This window comes from Amborella trichopoda, chromosome 9 (assembly GCF_054954075.1).
Source record: "Amborella trichopoda isolate Santa Cruz 75 chromosome 9, AtrichopodaSantaCruz75HAP2 v2.0, whole genome shotgun sequence".
Lineage (NCBI taxonomy): Eukaryota > Viridiplantae > Streptophyta > Magnoliopsida > Amborellales > Amborellaceae > Amborella > Amborella trichopoda.
In genome coordinates, this window is record NC_142344.1 from 34,642,275 (window position 1) to 34,664,469 (window position 22,195).

Here is a 22,195-nt window from a genome sequence, read left to right on the forward strand (position 1 = left end):
TTATGGTCTTCACTTTCAGCCAGGCCAACTAAAACTTGTTGCATATTTTGATGCGAACTGGGCTAACAATCTAGATGTTCAACGGTAGACAAGTGGCTATTGCGTATACTTTGGTAGAAACCTCGTTTCATGAAGTACCAGGAAACAGCCCACTATTGTTATGTCAAGTAGAGAGTTTGAATATAGATCTGTGGTTCACACCACTACCAAGTTGTACTAGATTCGAATTCTTCTCAAGGACTTGCACATTTTTTTTACCTTCTCCACCAATCATTTGGTGCGACAACATTGGTGCACTATCTTTAAGCTGCTAATCCACGTGGAGGTTGACACTTACTTTGTTCATGAAAAGGTGTTTGATGTGTCTCCACCCATGACAATTGGCAAACTTATACACAAAAGGATTGCACTCTACCAAGTTTTACATGCTTGTGACAAGCTGACCGTCCATCTCTCTACTCAGACGGATTGTCTGCTTGAGGGGCCCTATTAACTAACTTGTAAAACCTCCTCCCACCAAACAATCCTCACTTCCACCAAACTATATTCACCTCATCAAAAACAAACAAATCATCACATCCTTATCACAAATCACAAATGAGAACAATGAAGGTTGGACCAAAAACTCTAGTAAGACTTCCGAAAAAAAAATTGTTATTCTTCTAAGGGTGTAGTTTGTATAAGGCCAAGGCCCTAAACAATCAAAGTAAGCCACACCTTCAAATATTGTTGAAAGATGTTTTCATAATGTAAATCTTTGTGATGGCTTGAAATTTTATTTTTATCTCTAATTTTATAAAATTTAAAAGCTTCAAAAATAGGGTAGATCGAGAAGATCTATGAATACTTGAAAATCGACGATGCGAAAATGCATTACAAGGTGCACTATTTCCAAGACGTGAAATCCATTTTTTCTCATGTCTAAACAGGTTGAAGTCAAGATGAACAATTTGAGGATTTTTTAACATCGAAACAACTTATTTTAGTGACCTTTTGAGGTGCACCTTAATTTGATTGTTTAGGGCCTCGACCTTATATAAACTTTTTCCTTCTTCTAATCCTGGAAAAAGGACTTCCCAGTATGTCAATGACTACTTAAAACAAAAGGTTTCGGGATTGCTCAAAGAGGTAAATACAATTATTTTTTTATAAGTAAAATTACATATGAACTCGATTTCCAGCCCAATATTACAGTTTGAACTATATTTTCTCGTATTTACACAACGAACAACATTGAACCCCTGAACCCAACCCACGGGTCCAAATGTTAGGCCCATACCTGGACCCTATCGGGTATACCCACCAGGTCCTCGGTCGGGTACAAGTCCATTGCCACCCCTAACCACCCCCTTCCCCCTCTCTCTTTTCTCCGCCTGCTTTTTTATTTAGGTTTGTCCAACTTCAAAACGTTTTTTCTATTTTATACTGCACAAAACATGGGTCGGTCTTACTAACTGCAGCTTTTTATTTCACGCACTATTTTCCAAATGTGTGTGGAGTACTAAAAACATGGGTGGCCACCCTATCTTTCTTTTTTTTCTTGCTTTCTCCATGTCTCCCGCTCTAACTCTCTGCTTCCGACTTCAGCACAGTGCAAAGGCAAGGCGAAAAGCCAGTGATAGTTCCCCCATTTTCTCTCCTAAGGAGAATGAAAAGAATGAAATCAAGTCTTTTGATTTGCATTTTTCTTTCTCCATGGCTTTTCCTCTCTATATATAAGACAACTCAGTCTCTTGGTTTGTATTTTCTCTCTCTAGTGAAGAACAAAATCCGATGTTCTGATCTCATGCTCTTTTATTATGTGTTACTAAGTGACTGAAATCAGAGATGGGTTCCAAGTGGAATTCACCAAGCAAGAGTCCTCTGGTTCATTCAGATGGCTTTGAGATTAAGCCCAGAGAGCGTACCAAGACCAGATTGTGATAGTATACTTCTTACTCTTTTAATAATGGTCCTATTTATCATCTCAATGATACCATTTTGTTGTGGTGTCTCAAGAATAGTTCGTACTTTGCGAATGTCATTCTCTTTACAAAAAGTATCAAAAACATTTGAGCAATATTCACTACCATTATCAGTTTGTAAGCATTTTATAAATCTCTCTGTTTCTTTTTCAACCTTGGCTTTGAAAATTTTGAAAACATCAAAAACTTGATCCTTAGATGCCAATGGATACAACAAACACTTTCTAGAATAATCATCTAAAAAAAGTGACAAAATAAGAAGCTTCACCAAGAGATTTAACATTAACAGGGTCACAAACATCATAATCAATTCTAATGCTTTAATTTTTATGAGATTCATTTCTTTTAAAACTAACTCTACGTTGTTTACCCATAGCACAATGATCACAAAAATCAAAAATTGAATGCTTAGAAATAGGAATAAAATTTTGAGTTTCCAATACCTTCATACCATGCTCACTGAGATGACCCAAACGACTATGCCAAATCTGCATATCATCATGCTTACTAGCTGCAACAACGATCTTCTTTGTAGCATCATTCCTATGAGCTATGCCATGAAGAGTGTAGAGACTCTCATCTTTTTTTCCTTTCAACAATGTCATACAACCTCTTGAAATCTTCTATGACCCATTTCCAAAAGTCACTATGAACCCATAGTCATCTAACTGTCTGGTTGAAATGAGATTTTTCTTCAACTCAGGAACATGCTTCACACTTTTCAATGTGTTCTTCTTTTCATCTAATTGTTTGATAATAACATTTCGAATGCCCAATATTTTATAAGCTTGATCATCACCAAGATAAACCAAGCCACCATCCACATCTGTGTAGGATGAAAAATATGACCTTTTTGGGCAAACATCAAATGAAGCACCAGAGTCTAAAACCCAAATATCTGCAATAGACAATGTTGTGCATGCAGCACTAAAAGTAACCAATCTTTATCATCTGAAACTGTAATTGCTTCTGCATGGCTATCTTTGCCCTTGGCCTTTGGCTTATTCTTCAAAGTATAACAATATTTCCTTGTGTTACCTATTGTATTAGTCACAGTGGTAACTAAGGTATCCCAACTAACAGGCAAAGAACTCAACAAAAGCAAACATAACACTTCTTCATCCAAATTCACTTTCAAATACCTCAATTGTGCAGAAATTGAATTAAATTCACTCACATGCGACCTAATTGTAGCACCTTCCTTCATTTTCAAAAGAAATAATTTTTTCATCGCATACATTTGTTGCTCAAATGATTGCTCTAAGATTCCCAAAGATCTGTAGATGTTTTATAATGACAAACATCAAATAAAATTGATGGTGAAATACATAGTCTAATAGCTGCCAAATATTTTCGATCAAGAATATCTCATTCCCAATCTTCCATTCCAACAGGCATGGCCTCCTTATCTAGAAGTGGCCGATCCAATTCTTTTCCAACAAGATAATCTTCTATCATCATTTTCCATATTGGCCAATTACTTTGATTTAATTTTTCAAATTCCATTACCTTTTCCATTTTCAATAAAAAGATACAGTAAATAACCATAATAGCAAAAAAAAACCCTTCCTTCACAGACACAATGAAGAATAAACCCTAGAATCTGATACCAATTGTTGGGATCGATTGGTGAAAAATTAAAAAGGGTTTATAACATTCACAGCTATTGTGCATTCATGTTAATATAAACAAGCAATGGAAACTACACAATATCAAAGCAATAACATAGAATGAAAAATTCAGCAACATTCAATCCACATAGCACAAAGATTTAACGGGGTTTGGTCACAAACCGTGACCTACATCCACGAGAGAATTGTGCGAGACTTTACTTAATGATTTGGGAAGATTACAAAGGGAAATCGAGCTCAAAATATCAATTTCCAGCAGCCTTTTTCCACTCTAAATAAAGCCCAAAAACAAGGTACCAAGAACACCCAAAAATGGATTCTCTTTAACACTTTCTCTCTCTAAAAGAGAGCACACAGCAAACCCACAATGGAGTTCAAGCCTTTTGCTCACTTTTTCTCTTTAAAACAGAGCATACCAAGCTCTCAAGAGAAAACCCAATTGCAGCTCAATCTCTCTATTTTTTTTTTCACTTTTTCTCTCCCTAAAGAAATGAGTTTTAATCCCTTTAAAAGAGTAAAATTCTTACAACACCACAATCATCGAATTAGATGCAATCCAATGGCCCAAAATAAAAGAGAGAAAAATTAAATAAAACTCTCATATGTGTGATTTATTTTCACACATGTAACAGAATCTCCTGAGTACTTAAAAGAGAAAGAATGGAAAGATAGGTCCAAGCAATAGTGAAGAATCTTCTTGAAACCCATGAAGAGAATTGTATAGATGCCCTCCTAGTCGGTTTGGCTTTCTCTCTTGGGAGAGTTCAATGCCATCACGGAACAAAGGGCTTGGGCAGTATTAAGTAGGACATTAGTAATTTCGGACAAAGGGTGAAACTAAAACAAAAATGGAATTTGGCGAGGGAGATGTTCCCCGTGTAAATAAAAGAAAAATATGGCGCAGACCGTAATATTGTGTGGAAACCTAGTCCGTAAGCAATTTTGCCTTATCTATATGACTGCCAAAATGGGGCCTTAAGAAGTGTGGTAAATCAATCAGCTCCACTCTCCACTTCTTTTGCTGTAGGCAACAGCTTCCACCCCATCACCCTCCGTCCTGATAATGTCACTTTGGTGGGAGTTTTGTAGCGTTGGCCATACGCATGCACATAACTAGAACTTAAACCCAGTCGATACTGCTTAGCCAGCCACAAGCACGGATTGCCTGCGCATCCCAACTGTCCAACTGTTCCTCTGTAAAGGAAATGCCAATCCTGTAAAATTGTGGTTTTGAACTTTGAGATGGTCACGAATATTTTCTTAAAGACCATAGAGAGATTTCAAAGGACTCTACATTTTGGATCTAGAGGAATATTAAGAAGGGTGCGGTTTGTATAGAGCCAAGGCTCTAAACAATCAAATTAGAGCCCATGTTTAAATAGTGTCGAGAAATGTGCTTTTAACAATGAAAATCTTTGTGATAGCTTTAAAATATATTTTCATCTTTAATTATAAATTTTAAAACTTAAAAAATAGTGTAGATCGAGTAGATCTATGAAAACTTGAAAATCTTGAAAATTGACAGTCCAAAAATGTATTACAAGGTGCGCGTTTCCAAAATTGGAAATTCATTTTTTTCTCATGTCCATACATCTTGATGTTGAGATGATCAATTTGAGGATATTTGGGCATCAAAACAACCTCTTCTCGAGAAAATTTTGAGGTTGGCTCTAATTTGATTGTTTAGAGCCTCAACTCTATATAAAATTTTTCTATATTAAAATGCTTTGTGAGAACAACATAAAATTACAAATAACCCCCAATATTAGACTTTCTATACAAGTTACCCCCAACCAAATTTTTCTCACTTTTTACCCCAAAATATACTCTTTAGCAAATAACCCCCAACCCCCAAACTAAAAAAAAAGTCTAAACTACCACGCCTCTCTCCTCTTTCCCACGAAAAGGAGCAATGTAATGTCGGTCCGGTAAATAATAGTGGCGGTCCGACAGTACAAGCGACGGTCTGGCATTGACAAAGACCGGTTCGGCAATAGACCCATGTGGTCCTGCATTGCTAAAGATCGGTCTGACAATAAGCCCATGCGGTACGGTAACAGGCCCAAAGTACAGTCCGACAATGTCAAAGAGCAGTCCGCACTTTTTTTAGTTTAACAAGGTCTGGCAATGTCAAAGAGCGGTCTAACAGCACCTGTAAGCACAAGTGCATGTCCGATCAAAATTAATTTTTTATGTAAAAAAAGTATTTTCGTCCAAAAAATATACTTTTTTTACTTGGGGGTATTTGCTAAAAAAGTGCATTTTTGGAAAATAAAATAAAATAAATAAATAAATAAAGTGAAAAAAAAAGTTTGGTTGGAGATAACTTGCATAGAAAGTTTAATTTAGGAAGTTATTTGTAATTTTCCCAAGATATGATCCACAGGCTTCCTGAGGAATACTATAAGTTGAGAGTCATTCTTTTTTTCTTTTTAACGATAATAATTTCTGTCATAGAATTCCTCACAATAGAGCCCCATAATCCTAAGGAACCTCCACATGTTTGAGGCTTTGAGCCATTGGGATTTCCACATGTTTGAGCCATTGGGATTTCCACATGTTTGAGCCATTGGGACAGTGAAAGCCTTCTAATCACACGAACAAAGTAATTCAATTTAGAGCATATGAATGTTTTTTGGGTGAATAAAGTATATGATTGTTAGTAGAGGAAAACCCTCAAACTGAATGACCAGGTGTACCATATCACGTAAAACGTTCCCGCCAACCGCAAGGATAAAGCCATGAATCACTGAGAGTAATGTTGACCAGTGGAATTTTGTTGACTAAAGGTGACTTGTCAATATATGCGCAAAATCCTATATGTATCTATAATCTGAATACTCAGATAAGCTATGTTGTCGATGAGGGTGGAAGACATCAAATCTGAGATATGAATGAATATTTAGCTGACAGAAAGCATGGACATTATGCATGATATACAATCTCAATATCATATTACAGTTATGTCTGCCAAATGTATCTTTTTTTTGTCTTTTCTTTTTCTTTTCTTTTCTTTTTTTTTTGGGTAGTTCAGTGGTAGGAAACTAGGAATTCAACTTGAGATGTAGCATTGCTTAATTTCTGCCACGTCTCTTTTTCTGGATGCCTATCTCTATCCTTGAGATGTTAGAGCAGCTGATGAGGGATTTCACTGATCCGTCTAGGAGGGGATGAAGAAATTTCACTTGGACAATTGGGAATGTATTATAATATTCTAGTAAATGAATTTCTTGGGTTGATAAAAACCCAAGAAATTCATTTACAAGAATATTATAATACATTATAATACCAATATCTCATAAGGAATAAAGAAAATGCTAGTAGCAGGAAGGCTGCTGAAAATCCAAAAGTTACAGAAACATGAAATATACAAACTTCAAACTTCGCAGAAGCCTACAAAATCAATATAGACAAAGAAACTAATCATTTGGTGTTTGTAGAAGTCTAAAGATAAATTGACTATTCCAGTAGGGAACATCTGATTAATCATCCTCAAGTGCCAATCAAGTGATTTCAGTAATTTTTGTGGATTGCGACATACAATAACCAATTAATGTCTGTGACTTCTTTTTCAATTATTCCATCCACCTTACAGCAGCAAAAGCCCAAATAATTATGCATTCTACTTTTCGGTAAAGTTGAATGTATCATTTTCCATTATTACCATTTCTGGTAATTTACTTTCGCACACTTACACGAGCAAAAGCCCAAAGAATTATGCATCCTTCTATACTTTTTTGCCTTTGGTAAACCCCATGGAGACATGTTTGGTAGTTGCTTCCAACGGGACCAGATATGTGCAGTACAGTCACTGAATTAGTGAAAAACAAATGCAGTTCCAATCAAGCTCTAAATTAAAGATGCAAATGTTTACAATTCAAGGGACAAAAAAACAGTATACAATTAAAGGCTACAATGACAAGAAGAAGCACTACTTTGCAGAAAAACAGAAAGATTTTAGTAATGGCCTCAGCATGCGATTGTTACTCCTTAGTCCCCAATTCTATCAATGGTCATCTTGCACTTTGTGGTTCAGAACAGCCGATGTCGAGAGATCATCTGATTCCACATCATTATGTGTATCGAGAAGCTTCCCATCCTTTGGAACCAAGTGAGGAATGCCATTAACTACCTATAAAGATCCAAGAAGAAAAAGATCAAAAGAGCATAAATATGACAACTGTAGTAGAAATAGGACAGCAAATTTAATAGTTTATACAATTACAACTCCTTCAGAAATCCCTGGAAGGATCCTGATTTCTAGCAGACAAAGTGACTCCTGGTCATCTATTTTAGAGTTATCGACTGCCAGATGGCAGTTACCATATCATGATAACCTCAGCAACTGCAACACATGGTGAAGTTTATGGCAGAGCTCAACAAGACTTGCAATCAAGGTGACGTTTACGTCACAATCTCACTAGCTCCGCAAGAAGGTTCTTACAAAAGCATGCTTTAAAAGTTTGCTAAAGGTGAAGGAACAGCTGTTGTCTGGCAAATAAATATAGTTTCAATTATTTCTGCAAAGATTTTGATTGCTTATAATGTTGGCCCTAAAATACAAAGCTTTGACTTGTGAACTTCTACAGACTATTGAGCTTCCAGGAGGTGTTAGAAGTGTGGAGAAGAGGAAGAGACTCCAATGATTGGCTGCGACCAATAGATTTGCAAATGCCACTTGGGAAACTCTGAAAATGCTTGATGTCTCCAAAGGTCCAATGCCCTTTAAATTGGACGATGCTCCTAAATTGAACAAGTGGGATGAACGATGTAACGCTAGTGAGGAAGCATGTTTTAACCATTGTTGAAAGTGCTTGATAATAGAATTTGTGATTCATCTTCCAGAGGTGCGAGGAACACAGACAGAATATTAAAAGGTTAGGTATGATGTAGCTAGAATATTAAAAGGTTAGGTATGATGTAGCTAGAAGGCCACCACCAGAAAGCTACAGTCATCATCATCCAAGCCTTATCCCAATTATTTGGGGTGGGCTACTCATAATAAGATGTGGCAAAGTTTACGTGGGCTCCCTACCTAACACAACCCACCTCCTTTACCCGGGCTTGGGACAGGTTAAGGTCCTCACCCTTATTAGGCCAATCAGAAAGCTACAGTCATGGAGGTTTTTTTCCCCTCTTTTTTTTGTTCTTTCTGATTGGTTTCAAAGAAGGAAATTGTGGCAAATAATCTGACAAGAAGCTTTGTCCATGTCTTGCTAGGATAATTGGCAATTCCATGAAATGCCATTGTTTGAAGAAGATTGTTTCAATAAGTTTGGTTTCTTATCGATTATGGCCAGTGTTTGAAAATGTGGCTTCATCAGGGAACTTGGACCCCCCAATTGGTCCAAGTTTCATAGACAAGTCTCAGTCAACTCATCCAAGTCGGCGCTGAGCCACCCAAAGAGCCCAAAAGACCGAAAGAAAATGGGGAACATTAGTGAAAAATCGGTAAAAAAACAGAAAAAACAGGAAAGACATTAAAAAGTCATATACATGATGGAGTACATAAATTTAAAGTAATGGTTTTTGCTCAAATTTGATCTATCTAGTGGATAGATCATATATATATATATATATATATATATATATATATATATATATATATATATATATATATATATATATATATATATATATATCTATGATCTGTGAGCGTGCGTGCGTGTGTGTGTGTATATGGTGGTGGGGGGCCTTTGGGGATGAAATTTGGACTAAAATTGGGGTGCTTTTGCCAAAAAATGGAAAAGAAGAAAAAAGTTCTTTATATTCCGCTGCGTCAGGGGTGTTCCAGACTTCGCAGGCAACCAAGTCTAAGTGTCAGGTTCCATATCAACTTACCCGAGTCGATGAATACTCAGTATGGCATTGTTAGGAAATAGTAAATACAAGAAAGGCTCAAGCAGATTAACATAGTATAAGTCCAACAGCATCACCTCGTCCTCTGTTTATATCAAGTTTGACAAATAATGAGACACGAAATTAGCTACTCTGGGCACACACCATGCCTTAGAAATACAAAAAGATGGTCCACGAATATCTCCACAAAGTTCCTCCAAGCTTTCATGGGATTAAGGAATCCCGTCTGGTCTGTTCAATGACATTTTATGGGCCACACTCCCAAGTTACAGGTCCACATGAAGCCACCCGTTGATGGTCAGGTTACTCAGGGCCCTTCCCCCATCATTTTCCTATAGATCACTTCTATGAAACCTTCTAAGTCCTTCAGAATTTTCATCAATATTTATGTTCACTGTTTCAAAAAAAGTGTCATAAGCCTGGTTGGGCCCTCCGGTGTGGAAGTTCCTAGGCGCTCACCCAAGCGCACTAGGTGGGCATCCAACGCCCAGTTCTGGGTGGGTGCCCCATACCTTACATAAAAATGGCAGAAATTTTTTTTTTTTTTTTGTGGGGCCATTTTGACCCATAAAGAGTGGGTTAGATCCCACCCCCCCCCCTCTTCCCCCCAACAAATATTATAAAAACTCTTCCTATGCCCTAGAAACATCCAAAATTGATTGATTTTGTGAGTTTTTAAAACCTTGTTTATGTTAATGATCTGAAAGGTTACTTGTGGGTTGATACAAGCTATGTAACATCTTTAATTATTTTTACCCATAACTCCTAACATGTATCACCTTCAGCCATCCAATAACATCTTTAATTATTCTCCTAAACATGTATCATCTTCAGCCGTCCAATACCGGTCATTGGAATGCTTACAACATCCCACCCTTCTAGACCATCATGGTCACCAAATCTCATTCAACTGGCTTTAATAAAAATCTGATTATTTCTCCCTTTCCATAATCTACTCATAATGATGTTGAAGCAGCACTAACAGAAGATTGCAGCCCTCATTTGACCACCCATACCCACACCCATAGAAAAATCTAAGCTTCAATGGAAAAAAAAAATTTACTTCCACAGGAAGGATAAAGACCATTTTCTTTGTGGGGGGGAGGGGGGGGCATCCTTCCTCCTAACCAAATTTGCTTGGAAATCTCCTCTCATTTCTCCTCCCTAGATACTCACCCATCGTTTGCAAAGATAATATATTCATTATAGCCAAATGATGCAATAAATATATCTGAATGATGAGAAGCCAAAATGGTGGTAGAAACATCGACCAAGTTGTGGATATCCAGGCATGGATCTATGAGCTTTCACATTACAGTTGTGCAGTGCACTTTAGTCACCAACTTTACAGCTCTTTCCTGACATTTTTACTTTTTAATAGAACTATTTGTCCAAAAAGGGTTTTGAGTATATTATGTCTTCTTGGATATATAAGGCATTTCTTCAAAAATTATTAACCAAGACACATCACCAAGGTTCACTACTAAACCCAAGTGTCATGTCATGCTCCCAGTTGGTAGTGAGATTGTTTGAAAAGGTGCCACATCATAATTTTTTACATTCATTCATTTGGCAAAATTCTCCACAGGACACATTAAGCAAATTATACAGAATGTTACCAACTTAAAAGAATCTTTTGTTTGGTCTCTATTAGTATTTCCTCAAACATCCAAATGCCCAGCTTGCTAACCTAGGCCTTGCACATAATAAAGACCATCTTTGTGCAAAATGGTACCCAGGCCTAGCTAGATGCCCTTACTGGTTCTATAAATGTATACTTAAGAGAAGTCCTAATTTGTTTTACCCAAGGTCATGTTCTTGCCCAAAAAGTTTCAAATCAACCAAAAATATACCAATCCTAATGAACACCAGTACATGAGAACAATACAAAAGAATTTGAAAGTATCTCCCGAACTTTTTCAAAAATTTGAGTCTAGTCAACCAGAAATTCTTCTGTAACAGTACCAGTCTACCAGACACCAAACTCTATTCCAATTGAAACTCAATCTTGTCTATAGATGCCCATTTCCAGTGAACTAGAAATATCATTCCAGCCAAAAATATATGTGAACCCAAACAGCTCCAACAAGAATGAGTCTACTAGAAACCAATGGCCAGTAGTTTTCAAAACAAGTCTTCCTTGAGTAGAATCCAATGTCATGTTTATATCATACATGTTCTACCATAGTTACTGGAATCTCCCAACCTAGGTGGCAATCCCGCTCCGGAATCTCAAACCTGCATTTCAGTAAAGGGATCTTCAAATGATCTCAATTTTTAACTTCCGGGATCTCAATCCCTGCTGTTAGGGACCTCGATCCCCACATAGGAGACACCTTCATAATTAGGATTATTCGGCTGGGTGCAGGGAGGTCTATTGGTCAACGCAAAATGCAAATAGTTGAAATGGTTGGGGCAAGGCGTTTGGTAGTATATCAACTCAGGGTGTGTGCATTGGTTACATAGGAGGGGGGAGAACAGTCTTTGAGGCTTTGGTTCTGTTTGGTAGTTTTGTAACTAGGATAAAGGTGGGCTGCTCTTGAATCTGGACTAGGTCTAATGAAGTAGGAGTGAGTATCATACAGTCTGGCAGTACAAGAAAAGAGTGGAGTGGAAGGTTTGGTGGGTTCTCTGAAAGATTTCAGTAAAGGAGGAAATCAGCCATGTACGACTAACAGGGTGAACTTGTGAAGGCTAGGGAGCAGCAGACCTCCCTCTTTACAAATAGTTGGCAAAAGGCTCCAATGATGATGATGACGATACATTGGACACATTGTGTACTATTTAAAATGATAATGATTGGACTTGTGTATAAATACTAAAATGATACAGGACAAGGATCACAACATCATTTATGGTAGTGGTTAAATTTTGTTTAGTGTGGAACTAAGAGTTGAATTCAAGGAAAGAGTACAAAGATTGTACATGGAACCACAAAGGCAAGAACTAGGAAAAAGCTGCCTAAATCTATCATCTGAAAAAAATGATTTCCAACCATGTGCCTTGACACTCCATGTTATATGGTCTCAGTGTTCAAAAAAGCGGACCGCCCAGCGCCTAGGCGACCGCCTAGGCAGTCCAGAAGGCTTGGACGCATCGCCCAAGCCTAGGCAGTCCCTGGGCGGCCGCCTAGGAGGCACGGAACCCGCCTAAGCTGGCGGCCGCCCAAGGCCTGCGACCCACCTAGAGGCGGAAATTTCTTTTTTTTTTTTCGTTGTATTGCTTTTTTTTTTTTTAACTATAAAGGGTGGTTCGAAGGATGGGTTTTAGGTTCATTTCAAACCTAAACCCACAATAACCCATTTTAGAGAGAAATAAACCTCAAGAAAACTAAATTTTGTGACTTTCATTGGATCAAAGTGTTTATCAAAATTACGGAAAACAGATCCAAACATCACCTAGGTAGATTTGATTTAGTTTTCGAGTTTTATAATCCTATTAGAGGGTCTTCTTTATTATTTTAGCACAGTATTTTAAAATGCGGCTGCATCATGCGGTATGCGCTCGCATCCGCATCCCGTTCAGACGCATATGCGCTTTTGACAGATGTGGCCGCATATGCGCCGCATCAGACCGCATCTCGCTCGCATCTGTTTCCACGAAATTGTTTTTCGATTTTGCCCCTCAAGGAGGGGCAAAATGGTCTTTTTTTTGTTCCAATGTTTAGGAAAACTGTTTGGGGGGGTACTATACCCCTTAATCGAAGATTTCCAGCCACTTTTGTGGCTTTTTTTGCATCAAATCGAAGGAAAAAAAAAATTTGGCGAAAATTTTTTTTTCATCCAAATCTTTGATTTGGCGGTTTTTGATACTTGGATGTTCATTTGATGCCTTTTTATTGTTGATTTGGAGATTTTAAGGTGAATTTGTGATAAAAAATTGGGGATTTCAGACGCCGTGAAGAAATCGAGCACTACTTCACAGAGTCGGTAACTTTTTATTCCTTCTTGTACAATACTACTGTTATACTTATTTTTGGGGCAATGTCTTCTTCCCAATCTTCTAGTAACAAGGATCCGACTTGGAAATATGCTAAACTAAAAAATCCGAAAGATAGAAATTGTGTGATATGCTTGCTCTATGGAAATACTTATATGGGTGGTATTTTTCGACAAAAAGAGCATTTAGCCGGAATTTCTGGGAATGTAAGAGCATGCCCACAAGCTACAGATGATATAAAAAAGGACATTAGAGAATATTTGGATAGATTGAAAAAGATAAAGAGAAAAAAAAAAAGAAAAGAAAGGAATTACTTGATGATATGCAATTATTTGATGATGTTGATGATGATGATATGTCTGAAGTTGCTATGAGGCAAAGGGGTACTCATACTTCAACCTCAAGAGAGAGGGTTATAAATATTGGTGGTAGTGCCGAGAGAAGAACACCTCTATCTAAGGTGCCAATGGATTCTTTTTTACCCCTAGCCCCGAAATTGTAGTTCAGGAGAGAAAGAAAAAAACAAAACAAACCACAATTGACAATAAATATAAGAAAGAATAAAGGAAGTCGGCATGTAAGTGGATTGCAAAGTGGATTTACATGGCCGCTTTAATACTATAACTCTGGATAGTTTTGCATGTATGGTTCAGGCAATTGGACAATATGGCTCAGGACTTATTCCTCCTTCACTACATGAGGTTAGGGAGCCCTTGTTGAAGGATGTTGTATTTGATGTGAATAAAATTTTGATTTCTCAAAGAGAAAGGTGGGAGAAATATGGGGCCACTATTATGTGTGATGGTTAGTCCGATGGGAAATCAAGGGCATTTATTAATTTTTTGGTTAACTGCCCAACAAGTACTTTTTTTGTTAAGTCTATTGATGCATCAGACAAGTCACATGATGGTATATACTTATCTGGCTTGATAGATGAGATTGTCGATTTTGTTGGGGAGCAAAATGTGGTACAAATTATCACTGACAATGGTGCCAACTATGTTGCCGCTGGGCATTTCTTGACTTTGAAAGGGAAGCATATGTTTTGGACACCTTGTGCAGCTCACAATGTTAATCTTATGCTTAAGGAAATGGGTACAACATCTTTATTGAGTGGGGTGATTTCAAGAGCTATGTTTGTTGTTGGATTTGTTTACAATCACACCATAGTCCTAAGCATGATGAGGTCTTTTACAAAGAAGAGAGAATTAGTGAGACCGAGTATAACTAGATTTGCCACGTCATTTCTCACTCTTCGAAGCCAAGCCAAGCAAAATAGTGCCTTGAGGACCATGTTTGCTTCAGAGCAATGGAGTCAAAGCATAAGGATGGGAGAAAGGCTGAAAAAATTATTTTGAATACATCTTTTTTGAGTCAAATAATTATTGCATTGGAGGTGGCTCGCCCTTTAATGAGAGTGCTTCGACTGGTTGATGGTCATGCGAAGCCCGCCATGGGCTACATACATGAGGCAATGATTAGGGCAAGAACTGAAATAAAAGATGTTTTAAAGGATGATGAAAATATGCGCAAGGCTATGCCTGAAATTATTGATAGGAGATGTGATACCCAGCTTCACAGGCACCTCCATTCAGCCGGTTATTTTTAAACCCATCTCTTCACTACAAGCACCCATCCATTGAGTCAGATCGTGTAATAAATGGTAGGTTCTTAGATGTGCTGGAGAGGTTGGTGCCAGACAAAGATATCCAGGATGAGATCCAGAGCCATGAATTGATTAAGTTCAAGTTAGCCTTGGGAAACTTTGAGAGAGATATTGCCACTCGAAATAGGGACACTACAGGTCCAGGTAAAGGCCAAAAGCCCAAAAATAATCTTACTTGTCTTTTACTTTATGTATAGTTCTATTGTTTATTTTATACCCTTAATTTTTAACTATATTCTAAATTATAAAATATTATACAGCTGCATGGTGGGCATTATATGGAAGCGAAACACCAAATCTACAACATCTTGCTATTCGAGTGTTGAATCTCACATGTAGCTCATCTGATTGTGAGTGCAATTGGAGTGCATTTGAGCATGTATGTCCTTTACTCCTTATTCCTTAATCCTTATTTCTTGAATTTCAATTTTCTAATCTAAAATCTAAATAATTTATCTGATTTCAAGTTTCCACCACAGCTCCATACAAAAAAAAGAAATAGGTTGGAGCAGAAAAAGTTGAATGATTTGGTTTATGTGCGGTATAACGAGCGGCTTAGGGAGAGGTATGAAAATCGCACGAAGCTCAACCCTATTCAATTATATGAAGCTGATGGTGATTCCATAAGTGAGTGGACCGTGGATCCAAGACAAGAGCATATGTTTGAGGGTGAGGATCTTACATGGCTTAATGTCGAGCTAGCAACAGGGGTTAATGAAGAAGATCGACCTAACACTAGAGCACAAAGGAGTAGAGGAGCTGCTGGGTCTAGTCGCACTCGCACATTAGCTTTAGAGGTCAAGGAGGAAGCTGACTCAAAGGAGACCGATGAAAAAGAATACATGGAGGTCGTCGAGGATGATATTGATGATGCGCATGACGACTCTCAAGATGACTTGTCTGATTGATATTTGAAAAAATGAAGTTTCAATTTCAAAATTGACTCTCAAAATGGATGATTGGATTAAGTTATTAACTATTAACTCTTCTTGAGCTTGACTTTTGGTTTGTATTTTGTAATATCACTCTTTTGTGCTTATGGTTGTACTTATGGTTGTTGATGGTTGTGCTTATGGTGCAAATTTGTGCTTATGGTTGTTGATTGTTGAATGCTTTATGAAGCTGGTTTCAAGTTTTTAGTTTCTATCAGGGGATAGTGGATAACTGGATACAGAATCTCCAACAGCTAATAGTTTTGAAGTTAATCATTAAACTAAAATATCTACTATCACATATATCACCTTCATATTTTTTTCTATGAATTAACTTATATTTTTAGATTTTTTAGAATTTTTTTACATTTATTGACATCCGGGCCGCATCGCCACATCGGCCCCCCACCACATCAAGGTCGCATCCCGCATTTTAAAACATTGTTTTAGCACTAGAAAACATCTCAAAGGTGGGAGTTTGGAGTTCGAGCAATCAAAATAAGTGCAAAAATTAATATTTTAGATTGCTTGTTTTATTTTGAAATGTCTTCTTCAGGATATAGTCGAAGTGGAGATCCGGGTTGAAAATATGGATATAACCCAAATCCAAATGACCAAAATTGCAATTGATACAATTTTTGTGAAAAATATACGAAAGGAGGCATACACTGGTTTAAGAAACATCTTGGCGGTATTAAGGGGGACGTCGTCCTTGTAAAAATGTTCCTGAAGCTATCGGAAAGGAGATTAAGCAATATATGAGTTTTGTAAAACAAAAACAGGAACAAAATCCTTGTCATTTGAATAGGTCTATTTCTGCTACTTCTAAAAGAACTGATCCAAGTTGGAAGTATGGTTATAACTCAAAACCAAACGATAAAATTGTATAAGGTGTAATTTTTGTGAAAAATATAGCAATGGGGGTATTAACCGATTCAAGAAACATCTTGTCGTTACTAAAGGGAATATTGCTTTTTGTAAAAAGTTCCTAAAGCTATTCGGGATAAGATTAGACAACTTTTGAATTTAAAAGAACCAGATAATGATGAAAATGAGCTTTGTTATTTGGAAATATCTTCTCCAGGTTCTTCTAAAAGTGGCGATCCGGGTTGGAAGTATGGTTATAACCCGAATCCGAATGACAAAAATCGTATTAAATGTAATTATTGTAGAAAGGATACTAATGGGGGCATTTACCAGTTTAAAAAATACCTTGCCGATATTAAGGGGGGATGTTGCCCCGTTTAAAAATATTCTTGAGACTACTAGGGAGGAAATTATACAATATTTGAGTTCAATGAAGCACAAAAAGATAGAAAAGTGTAGAGCAGCCAAGACTCCTAAGGCCTCCTCTGCACATATTAGTAAGAGGGAGGTAGAAGAAGAGGAGGAAGAGGCAGATTCAGAAGAAACAGAGGAGGACACATGTTATATTGAAGAGGGAGATGACTCTGATGATGATGGCCTCGATTCTGATGCATATGATGTAGCTTACCCTATTCCTTCTGATGATGATGATGATGATGATGATGACTGAAGAGTGAAGACTCTTAGTGTTGAATGTTGTGTTGACTATTGTATCGTAGACTGCATATTTTCTGAATTTCTATATATTTTCTTTTTCTTATTTTTAGTTTCTGGTACTACTTTCTAGGTTCTAGTTCTACTATCTAACTTTTGTGTGTACCGTCTATAGTGTATCAGACTATCAGTGTCTGCTTGTATGGTTTTACTGCTTTAGCGTTGTATGAAAATATGGATTATGGACTTATGGATTGTCAAAATTCTCTTCTTGACTTCTATCTTCTTTTTTCTAACTAGGATTATGGTCTTATGGATTATCAAAATTTATAATCTTAGGGATTATGGTCTTATGGATTAGCAAAATTCTTATGGATTAATCATTATCAGTCATCACTCATCAGTTTTTTTTTTAATCAACTAGGCCGCCCAAGTTCTGGGCGGCCAGGTGGCTCCCTAGGCACTAGGCAGCCTGGACCCCCTTGGCCACCTGGGTGCTGCCCAGCGCTTTTTGAAACACTGCAGGTCTTTAGTTTGGGTGTCATTATTGTGTCAGTCACACATTAACAACCATACCAACACATATTTGCAATCTACTTTTTGTTGAAATAACGACTGAGTACATCACAAACATAGACTTGATCTTCATTCTCATATAGATGTGGAAGAGAGACAACAGTCCCACTTGGGTTCCAAACAATTAAACAGATATCATGTCATGAAGCATACATGAACTCATTAATGAAAATGGAAACCAACAGAATCCCACCCTTGACCCAATAGTGGAGAAACTGACACATTCCCAAACAACATTGTTTAGAAGAAGCCAACACATTCTAGAGCATCATTTTTTACTTCGATTGCTGAGTAGATTTCCAAAGTGGTGGTTCCACTACCGCAAGAATCCAATGAAGGGTTATCCATTATTGCAACTTGTGAAATAGATGTTCCCTATGCAAATGGGATATGAAGGACCATGAACATCTATTAATAAAATGCACCTTCAAAAGAGAGATTTTGAAAGCATTTATATGAAAAAGCACCTGACGCATGACTCACACCAGTCACCAAAGGCTTCTCACATATTAGTTCAAGAGAAAGTACAATAACAAATCCATGCTCAAGCTTTGAAACTCCCAACACTAGTTTGGGTAACTAGGCAAGTAAGTTGGTCATGCATATGAAGAAACCTCCTCCTCTGTCCCTATAGTCATCCGAGACACATCATCGAAGATTAAGAATGGCCTTCTTACACCAAAGGTGAATATACCTTCTTGACAATCCAAGGGAGAAGAAGGGGACGGGGGGCGAGAGAGAGAGAGGAAACTAGTCTCCTAGTTACATCTTTCTGTACTATGTATAGACTTGGTGGATACCAGCTGCATATATCTTTCTGTAGTGTGTATCGACTTGGTCCTTGTATGTTTATAATAGCATTACAAAGGGGAAGGTCCCAGCAAAACATGGGCTAACTTAGCATTAAAAAAAGGGACCTTCTTTGTTATGATTAGACACATTTAAACTATGAAAACGTGTATAACTTCATTCACTGAAGGCAGAATTGATTTTTTGTCTACGCATCATGACATGGAATATTCATAAGCAATGTTGGGGATTGAGACCCTAAGAGAGTAGATAAAAAATTCTCGTGTTAATGTTCATGTAATACTCAATCATAACCATATGAGAGAGGCATTGATTCTCAATATTTATAAGATAATTATCAGTAATAGTGAAGATGGATCATAAGTGAGACAGTTCACTGAGATCATGATCCACTCCTAAGTTTCTCTCAAGACTTTCCTCACGATAGCAGCAAGGATATATTCAGTATTTCTTTGAGTAAGAGATCATGAAGATGTCCCAGACCTCACTATTGGATTAGGGCTATAAATATGATACAAAGTAGATAGATGTATATAATGATCTGCAGTTGTTTTCTATAATAATTAAAAAAAAAAAAAATCTGCAGTTGCAACTACACCAGCTAAGCACAAATTTGGTGTTTCTATGGATAAAAATTATTCGCCACAGTTGTAATTCCTAAAGGGTACTGTATATTCTAAGAATTACGTTCGTCTTAAGACACTTCATCAATTCGATACCTCTTTTTTTTTGGCAAGTGTGCTTCAAGGCGGTGCCATTTAACCAATTTTGGAGGTTACATAAGAAAACAGATTTCGTCAATGTTTCTCAACAATAATATCATCCAAACCGCTTATTCTCCGGCAATTATATACAACTTAACCTAACCTAATTGCTATTCTTTGCAAGCAGATGGTAAAAATAGTTAATCACCATTTATTTCTCATTCTTTTTCTTCTTTTTGCTTCCCAATCTGAACTCTGAAGGATGGAATGTCAGCCAAAAAAACAAAAAAAAAACAAGAAACTCACAGGATAAGAAACGCCAAGAGCATCACTTATGAGAGCGTTGGATTCACCGCATTCCCTGTCCATCCGTTATGCAAGAAAAAAAAAATGTTAAGTAAGTTGATGGCAACACACAAATCCATGAATCATGATGTTTATTACCTGAGTGGTTGCTTCGAGAGGGGACAAACCAAGAGCTCAGATAGGAGCTTCTTGCTCACCCCTTTCACAACTGCTCTGCTTGGTGGCTTCACCATGCTCACCCTCCCCTCCTGCCGTCGTTTACAGCTTTTTTTATTTAGCAAAGAATTTGTCTTTCGTACAAGGTGGTTACTATTAATTTTGACCATGTGAAAGTAGATGGCAATATTTACTTCAATGGTCAAGATCAAATTTCAAAATAATAATTCTTGCCACACCCAATTTCTGCCACACCCAAGCTATTATATTACACTTATGTTATATATTATTGTAATTTATATATTATTATAACTATTATAAATTATTGTAAGTAATTATGATTTCTTTATACTAAATAAATAATAACATTATATACAATCTTTAAATTTATTTATTGACTTATAAGGCTGGACAACTTCATGTGTACGGAGCAAATCTATCTATTATATTACATGTCAATACGTGCTCGTGTGTTTTGAGTATACTATTTAGATATTTTTAATTTTTGTCTAAAATTATATGATATGTTAGTAGATACTACATTAAATGAGAAATGTTGCGGCAATTATTGTTAATTTCCACAATATATCAATTTTGCAATTTGAACTTTTTCATTGCATGTTCCTACAGGTTTACATTATACGCTTGCCTACTTAAATATAACACTCATTTAGGATATAATATAATTGTATTTTATTTTTCATACTGATTAGTAAGATTGTTTGATTTTTAAATGAGCAAATTACGTATGAACCCTTTTTGGGGGGTCAATTACCATATGGAGGTCATTTGCCTAATATTATGAGTACCACTCTTTTATTCCGTAATTTTTTATTTATTTATTTTTCTAAATTGCTTCCCTGTCCAGTAATGAAAACATCGGACAAAGTTTTTTTTTCCTAATTCAAGAACGAGAAATGAAAGAGAGAGAGAGAAGTTAAATAAGAAAGAAACATGCACATTGCCACAAACCCATGGGAAAATCAAGAAGTGGCATACAAAGTGAGAGAAACCACAAGAAGAATCAATCAGGATAAAAGGATTCAGAAAAAGAAGAGACCCAAATAATATCATATAGAGAGAGAGACCTTGATCCAAGAGGAGCACTCAAAACTGAAGTCAATCCTAGGAAAATTACATAATTGGATGAGGGAAGAACAAATCTTTTGGAAGCAAAGGTTCAAAATCAAATAAGTGAAAGACGGGGATTTTAATACTAGATTTTTTCATGCTACTGCAAATGCAAGGAAAAGAGTTAATAGTCTTCAAGGTCTTAAGATTCCAAGGGTGGAAAAGGGTGATCAGATAGGTTTAGAAACTGTTATTATCAAGCATTTTCAGGAAGCCTTTACTTCGGTATCTACCCCTTTGTCTGATTTTAGTCTTGTGCATTTTCAACATCTTTCTACTGAGTGGAGAAGCTAGTTAGAAAGGCTTTCACTGAAGTCAAGATTAAGGAAGCAGTTTTAGCTTGGTTGGGGATCGTGCCCCTGGGCCTGATGGTTTCCCTTTGGGATTCTATCAACACTTCTGGGATTTTGTTAAAGATGATGTTGTTAGCACGATGTATGAATTTCATGGTAGAGGGGTTGTGAATACTATTTTGAATTCCACCTTTATTGCATTAATAACAAAAAAAGGAATGATAGAAAGCCTTGGAAATATTCGTCCTATTAGCCTATTGACTAGCTTATACAATATTATTACTAAATGTTTGGCTAGAAGACTTAAAAAGGTTCTGCCTATGGTGATTAAAGGTCCTCAATCAGCCTTTATTCAAGGAAGGTAGATTACATGTAGCATTATGTGTGCACAGGAGGTCATAAGCGCTAGAGTTGCTGAGGAAAAGTGCAGGTATCATTTAAAAAATTGACCTTGAGACAGCCTATGATAACGTAGAATGGAATAATAGTTATGGGGTTTAGGGAAAAGTAGCTCTCATGGATTAAAGGATGTCTTGAGTCAACCCACTTTTCTATACTAATCAATGGTAAGTCGAAAGGTTTTTTTAAGGCCTCACGTGGAATTAGACAAGGTGAACCTTTATCCCTATTCTTGTTCACTATAATGGGTGAAAGTTTTAGTGTCATGTTAAACTCTATAATTGAGATAGGGTTGTTGAGTGGATTTT

The 22,195-nt window shown here is 36.9% G+C and overlaps 1 protein-coding gene across 1 annotated transcript; it reads right to left on the reverse strand.

The window, feature by feature from the left end:
- Nucleotides 1–7,426: 7,426 nt before the first annotated feature.
- On the reverse strand, nucleotides 7,427–20,162 carry LOC18436620 (Trm112p-like protein). The gene is made up of 3 exons (XM_006846848.4): nucleotides 20,047–20,162; nucleotides 19,909–19,963; nucleotides 7,427–7,727 (listed from the first exon to the last, which is right to left on the reverse strand). The coding sequence occupies exons 1-3, from the start codon at nucleotides 20,139–20,141 to the stop codon at nucleotides 7,602–7,604; spliced, it is 276 nt and encodes a 91-aa protein (XP_006846911.1). The 5' UTR covers nucleotides 20,142–20,162; the 3' UTR covers nucleotides 7,427–7,601.
- Nucleotides 20,163–22,195: the final 2,033 nt, after the last annotated feature.

What these genes read in the sequence shown, in the direction of transcription:
- LOC18436620 (XM_006846848.4), bottom strand. Translation starts at nt 20,141, where the DNA reads ATGGTGAAGCCACCAAGCAGAGCAGTTGTGAAAGGGGTGAGCAAGAAG. An exon ending in CTCTCGAAGCAACCACTCAG is followed by an intron (nt 19,964 to 20,046) that starts GTAATAAACATC and finishes ACGGATGGACAG; the next exon opens with GGAATGCGGTGAATCCAACG. An exon ending in CTCTTGGCGTTTCTTATCCT is followed by an intron (nt 7,728 to 19,908) that starts GTGAGTTTCTTG and finishes GGATCTTTATAG; the next exon opens with GTAGTTAATGGCATTCCTCA.